At 40.9% G+C, this 7,500-nt stretch overlaps 1 protein-coding gene across 1 annotated transcript in view; it reads right to left on the minus strand.

Moving 5' to 3' along the window:
* The window catches only part of LOC139655267 (interactor protein for cytohesin exchange factors 1-like), a 15,171-nt gene extending 7,820 nt beyond the window's left edge, over positions 1-7,351 (minus strand). Inside the window, exons 1-6 of the mRNA XM_071532621.1 lie at positions 7,246-7,351; positions 4,326-4,495; positions 2,698-2,771; positions 981-1,052; positions 228-289; positions 16-92 (exon numbers count right to left, since the gene is read on the minus strand). Of these exons, the coding sequence (XP_071388722.1) occupies positions 16-92; positions 228-289; positions 981-1,052; positions 2,698-2,771; positions 4,326-4,484 (444 nt within the window). The 5' untranslated portion in view covers positions 4,485-4,495; positions 7,246-7,351. The remainder of the gene's footprint in view (positions 1-15; positions 93-227; positions 290-980; positions 1,053-2,697; positions 2,772-4,325; positions 4,496-7,245) is intronic.
* Between the last annotated feature and the right edge of the window lie 149 nt (positions 7,352-7,500).

Raw genomic sequence — 7,500 nt, forward strand, 5'->3', positions numbered from 1 at the left:
TATTTAGTTACTCACGTTTCCAGAGTCTGTGGTTTCCTGTTCAGTCGACACACACTCCTCACTGTCCTGGTCGCTGGACTCGCTGTAGCACTCTGACACACACACACACACACACACACACACACACACACACACACACACACAATTGACAGTGAATTTCACTGAAAGTCTGTTTTTATAATTGATCTAATTACTTTTTTTTTTTAGAATAAACGTTTATTTCTGACCTCCAGTGTCGATGTGTGAGTGTCGCTTCTGTTGGGCCGCTGCTGACAGTTTACTGATCCACCTGGAAACCACAGAAGAAGAAAACAGACAGAAACATTCACTGTCAGGGAGTTTCACACAGGGATTACACCAGATCAACACAACAGCAACATGACAGCGGCAGATTTATCTACATTCCAGCATTCACCGAGGCTTTGGAGACGAGAACAGAGAACGACAACAACAACAACAACAACAACAATATGAACAAGAACAAGAACAAGAATGCAAAAGAATAACAATATGAATAAGAACAAGAACAAAGAATAAGAATAAGAAATAATATAGTAAAAAATAGTAATCAGAACAGAAGGAAGGAGATCTAACTTTTTTTTTTTTTTTTTTTGCTGTATCCTGTTACTGTTTGGTTCTGCAACAACTCAATTTCCCCAATCAGTAAAGTTGAATCTACTCTAATCCGATTGAATCAAAATCTAGATGATGTCCCTTGAAAATGGAGACACTCATAATTACATTATTATTAATATGGCAGAAAATACAAGCCGCTCTAAACTCCACAGACTGTAGATACAGACTCTCCGTTATGTAATAACTCGACAAAATGTAATAAATTTTCACTTCATTATGTAATAACACCCGCGTTTTGTAATAACCTGCCGCATTTTGTAATACACAGCCTGAACGCAATGTGTAATAAATTTCCTGGCATTTTGTAATAAATTATGTTTGTAGCGTGTTGTCCTCATACTCACTTCTTCATGCCGGTGAAAGTCTCTGCAGCGATGAAGAGGGAGACGACCTGCGGGTGGCTGGCCTTCAGAGCGCTGAGGAGCCGGGGGACAACATGAGTCACAGACATTACCCTGATGATACCGTGTTATATTTCTGCATTTTCACCATATTCACTGATAATAATAATAATAATAATAATAATAATAATAAACTTTATTTGTACAGCACTTTTCAAAACAAAGTCACAAGGTGCTTTACATGGGTACAACAGGATATTTCATGACTGAGGCAAATAAAATCAGGCAATTAAAATAGTACAGAAATAAAATGGAATAGAATAAAAAAAACAACAACAATAGAGACAATAACAATAATAATAATAAAACAAATAAGACAGATAAGATAATAAAACAAATAAGACATGTTGACAAAAGCCAAAAACGGTGTGCCAGAATTAATAAAAGGCTTTTTTAAAAAGATATGTTTTGAGAAGTGATTTAAAAGATGTCACTGATTCTTCGAGCCTCAGATCCTCCGGCAGGGAGTTCCAGAGCCGAGGGGCCTTGACTGCGAAAGCCCGGTCACCTTTAGTCTTGAGCCGGGACTTAGGAACAGCCAGCAGAGCCCGGCCCGAGGATCTGAGGCTGCGCTCTGGCTCGTAGGGGAGCAGCAATTCAGCAATGTAGCTGGGGGCTAAACCATGAAGAGCTTTAAAGGTGATCAGTAAAATCTTAAAATCAATGATGAAATAAAAGCATGGATGACCTTCTCGAGATCAGGCCGAGAGAGAAAAGACCTGATCTTTGAGATGTTCCTTAGTTGATAAAAGCATGATTGAACAACATTTGTAATTTGTTTATCAAATGAAAGGTCACTGTCCAATATCACACCCAGGTTTCTGGCTGCAGGTTTGATATTTGAAGATAGGGATCCAAGATGTTTCTGTAAAATGGGGATGGACTTTGGGGGACCGAAGAGAATTATTTCAGATTTGCTTTCGTTTAGCTGGAGAAGGTTTTGGGACATCCAGGACTTTATTTCTGATATATAATAACCTCGTTCTAACTTAAAACTACACTATGCAGCGTTAAGTTGGCAGCGAGAGGTTTGGCTTTTTTTTTTAGGGTTTTGAAGGACTTCATTACCCAGAAACCCTGTAACACGACGTCAATAAACCACACACTCTAAATTTCTTCTTCTCTTCGCTGCTGTTTAGGAGACAGGTTGGTATTTCGCTAAGTTTCAAAATTTTTGAGTCATTTTGTTCTTTCAAAACACATCTGTAAATATTGTATGTATGTATGAACTTGTGTACATTTTACATTAAAGCTGCACAAGGAAACTCCATCTGCACTTTGGCGGCCCCAAGTGGCAACGAGAGGAAACTGTTTGAAGAACTTCGTTAGTCAGGTGGTGTCAGTCAACTAAATGTCTTCTTCTTAGTGTGTGTGTGTGTGTGTGTGTGTGTGTGTGTGTGTGTGTGTGTGTGTGTGTGTGTGTTTGTGTGTGTGGAGGGGGGGGGGGGCGGGCGGGGTGGCGGCTGCAGACACACTTGTTGGTTTAGACTGAGAAGCCTCTGGCCTTTTACATTAACATCTAGGCCAGTGCAGCTTCCTGGCTGCCCGACCTCAGAGACGAGTTTGGCTGCCGGTGGTTTGTTTCACACCGCAGCTCCGCTTCAGCCCTGACATCCTGCTCACTGACAGAGACACAGACTGAAGAAAAAATCAATCTCACTGTTTCCTCCTGCACTCTGTGGCCTGCTGGACGCTGAAGCCGGCCAGGTGGATGAAGCCTTCTGCTCTCTCCGCCTGCAGACACAGAGGTGACACACTGTTTAATTCACAGAAAACTACCGCAACAACAGGCTAATCCAGGAGCTTTTGCTTCTCTAGTTGCTAGACGAACTGATTCTGTTGAAATGGAAGCAAGAATCATCACCAGCACATATTCAGTGGATTAGAGATCTTATGCAGTTTCTCCACCTAGAAAAAATAAAGTATAATCTTAGAGGCTCAACTGACAGGTTCTATAAATTATGGCAGCCATTTTTATCTTATGTAGACAGACTTAAATTGCGCTCCCTCCCATAGCATAAGGGTCTAGATTTAGCATAAGGGTCTAGATTTAGCATAAGGGTCTTAGATTTCCCCTGTTGGACTGTACAAGCTCCATAAAGCCTGGCCTTACCATTTGGATGTATGTTTTACTATCATTTATTTATTTTCATTTGTTTATATATATAAATATATATATATATATATATATATATTTTTTTTTTTTTTTTTCCATTGTCCAATGTCTATATTTAACTTTCTTTATCTTGTTTATTTTTATTATGACCACTAAGATTATTATGATTTGTAATACCCTCTGAAAAGGTACATTTTTCTTTTCTTTCTGTCTGTTGTCTGAAATAGCACTGTTGATGCAATATTGTTGTGCACAATTTTGTATTATATTCAAAATCTATAAATAAAGTTTATAAAAAAAAAGAAAACTACTGCATACACCGGACTCTTGCCTACTTTTAAACATAAAAGTCACGCCTCTGTATGATTATTACCAGTGAATACTTTAAGATAAGATAAGATAAGATAAGATAAGATAAGATAAGATAAGATAAGATAAGATAAGATGGTAACACTTTACAATAAGGGTACATTAATTAAGGGTTAGTTAATGCTTATTAAGCATTAACTAACCCTTATTAAGCATGAACTAACCCTTAACTTAGTGACCCTTATTGTAAAGTGTTACCGATAAGATATCACTTTATTAATCCCCTTGGGGAAATTCGGAAAGATTTTGCGATTTCTTTGCGAGTGAATTTGTTTTTGTGATTAAGCCGACACTTCTCTGGAGTCACTTACATCTGAAAACAACGTCATGACAACTAGGAAACGGGGGGGGGGGAAGTTTCAGGGCAGCAACTTGATCCCTTAAACAATATTAATATTGTTTACAATAAATTCAAACTTGTTGTCATGAGTCGGGAATTAAACCCGGGTCGTTACATGTTAAAAGTAATACTGTGTAGTGTTTATAGTGTAGAGAAACTTCAGGGTTGAGAAATCTGGACCGAGTTTCCTATATGGATTTCAGACTTGTAGGGCCGCTTCGTTGCATTTTTCCTAGTAGGAAATCTGAATTTCTGACTTTCCTATATGTCTGGAACGCAGCATTACTCTACTGTTGACCTCGTTTTAAAGCATAACTACTGATTTTCAACCTGGACCCGACTTCCCCATGTTCTAATGGGGAAATACATTTCTCAGGCAGCCTGTTATTTGCATCTAAAGACATGGTGCTCCTGTGTTACCGTCTGAACCAGCTCTGCTCTGCCCCACAGCACTGTGACTCACCTTCTTGTCAGTATACCAGTACAGAGAATTCTTCTTCAGGACGAACCAGTATTTCTTCCATTTGCTCCCCAGGAAGCTCCTCCCCTCCTTCCTGCGGTGCAGCCATCCCTCGCAGTCCGCCGCTCCCAGCTCTCTGACCGAAACCCGCCGCCTGCTCATGGCTGCCGGACCTGGAACAGGCCGGCCGGGCGTTAGGTAGTGTTCGTTAGACCGTCCCGGGATCCCAGATGTCATAGTATCAAACCCCGAGACAGACAATAAGTGTCCGACCGTGCCTATGTGTCGGTGATGAGTGCTTGAGCAAGAACGTGAACCCTCCAACCAATCAAGTCTCTCACTTTAGTCGAGTCCGAGTCAATTCCAAGATGAGGTTCAGTTGAGTTTGAGTGAAGACCAGGTCCAAAGGGGGTCGAGACCAAGTCCAGACCGAAACCAGAGCAAAAAGAGCCTATATAGACCAGTGTGATAAACCTACCTTTCTTTCCAAATGTAAAAATAAAGCTTAAGGAGTTTCTTCTTTCTCTACCCTTCAGCATCCAACTAATCAATGCATAGAACTTTAAGAGCCATTAGATACAGGTTTCTACAGGTGTAGAAGGCCTCAAAGTATTCCTCCTATTGTGTTTAGGTCAAATTTGACCCGTTTCAAGTTAAAATATTTCATAAATATTATCCAGTTTTTTTTATTGGAGCAAGGCTTCAAAACAGCTATATAAACACAAGGTCTCTAACCCTAACCCTAACCTTTCTGTTCTTTGAAACAGTTGTGGTCAGGGCTCTGGGTAAATATCTACAAGCAACCAACCTAAACCTAACCCTAACCCTAACCCTAGAACTGGGAAACATAGGACCCTGGGAACATAGGACCCTGGGAACATAGGACCCTGGGAACATAGGACCCTTTGTCATGTTCCCATTATGTGCCATATAAATCTGGGGAACATAGGACCCTGGGAACATAGGAATGACTCTGTTTCGACAGTTGTAGCTAAGTAATTCTTTGAACTGTTTGCGGTGCTGGGGAGAAAATAAACCAAACCACAATAAAATGATGCAGCTTTGAAGGAGAAAGTTGAGTGAGACTGAGACAAAAAAAAACGGTCTGGAGGCCGGACTCAAGCACTCCAGAACTGGCAAAGAGTTCTTGAGAAACTGACTGAACCCCACAGAACCTGAATGGATAGAACGGTTCTTCCAGTTTGTCGTGGTAATTTAGTACAGCATAAAATGGTGACTATGGAATTTTAAGTGTTAGTTGCTATGGCGACGACACAGTCTGGACATTAAGGCTGTAAAGTCTGTCACACTGTGAGAACTGAGCAGATGAGTCTGTTAGCAAACTGTCTGAAAGCTATCACAGACTGTACTTCTCTCTCTAGCGCTTCTAGTCCAGTGGTTCTCAACGTGGGGTCCGGGGACCACCAGGGGTCCTTGAGGGGGTTCCGGGGGGTCCCCAGCAAATTGATGAATTGTTAAACATCACCATTACTTCATTTACAATAAGTTAACATGATTAAAGAATGTAGAAGAATGACTGTTTTACATAGTTTCACCTCTTATCTCTCTATCTCCTCTACAGATAGTCATGGAATTCCGGACTATATCATATCTAACAATAAAAATATTCTCAGATTTAGGTCCGAGGGACAAATCTCATCAAATGGGGGTCTGTGGCTCTAATGTGGACTAAATTAGGGATCCATGATATGAAAAAGGTTGAGAACCACTGTTCTAGTCAACATTGGCATGTTAGCAATCCATGGCAGCAAGGAGACAGAGAAGCTGCTTTGGTTCTTGCTGTAAAACCTCTCAGCTCAGTGACTTGCTGCGAGTCGCTTCATACAGAAGCTAGTCCAACGGGTCACAGCAAGATGGCCGCCACTCCGACCGTCCTGGAACGTTTATTTGAATGGGAAAGACCGTTCTATCCACTCAAGTTCTGTGCTGAACCCTTATAGCTTGTGGATGACAGCAGCAGCTAAAGGCTTACAAAATGCTCTAGAAATGTAAATCTACAGACGAACAAACAGACTTTCAGACTGATTCACTGAAACAGTAAACCTGGGTTTTATCTTGTTACCTCCGCCAAGGAGGTTATGCTTTCGGTGCCGTTTGTTTGTTTGTTTGTTTGTCTGTTTGTTTGACTGTTAGCAGGATTGCGGAAAAACTACTGGCCCGATTTTCAAGAAACCTGGTGGAAGGGTGTAGCATGGGCCTGGATCCGACTCACAAACAAGCAATCATAGCACGAACCTTGGCGGAGGTCTGCGCTCTCCCAGTGCCTTTCTAGTTGCTTGTTTGAACAATGCACTTTGTTTCCGGTATCTTTAACCTTTCAACCAGGCCAGAGATGTTTGCTGCAGCCACACACACACACACACACACACACACACACACACACTCTTAACAGTCATTCAGCCTTCAAATCTTCTTGTTCTTAACCCAAGAGAAACATTCAGCAGTGAGGAGAGATAACTCCACTTGTTTCCAATGCAGCTTCACTTGTTTCAGGAGTTTTCTAGAAATGAGTGTCAGTCTGTAGAAACCAGTCAGAATAAGACAGATCACTGCACTGCTGTCAAGAAAATGACTCTTGATTCTACTGGCAGATTTTTTCACCAAGAAAATAAACATTTTAGGATTCAATAATAGACTAAATGACTTGTTAAAAACTCTGGGATACATTACTGCATTTAAATGAAAAATTAATTTACACAAAAAACATTATTGAACAATTAAATGAATAAATAAAATGTGTAAAGAAAATCAAGTTTCACGCCAGGTTTTCCTGTCTGTGTCTCTGTAGCTGTGGTCAGGAGGTGCCTGCATCATATCAGAGGAGGATGATATCTGATATTTAATAAAAAAATAATACTAATATCGGCTCCAGATATCCAGCCAATGCTAATTTCCATCTTACCTGCTGAGTGTCCGGAGGGGTTTTCCGTGCAGATCGATGCAGAACAGAAGAGCAACTGAAGCTTCTCGGCACAGTTTGTGATCAGAGCTCAGACACAGAAACAGACCACACAGACGAAATCACACACTTCACACACACACACACACGTATATATACCCCCACACACGCACCACATAGACTGTATAGCATCCTGTTTCACACATTATTTGTGGTCCTCGGCTGTCGTCTGTTCAGAAACTTCCTCTTCGCTGTCAA

This window comes from Centroberyx affinis, unplaced genomic scaffold, assembly GCF_046629955.1.
Source record: "Centroberyx affinis isolate AG114_WGS23_722 - 3 ecotype Tasmania unplaced genomic scaffold, CSIRO-AGI_Caff_v1 ptg002223l_1, whole genome shotgun sequence".
Lineage (NCBI taxonomy): Eukaryota > Metazoa > Chordata > Actinopteri > Beryciformes > Berycidae > Centroberyx > Centroberyx affinis.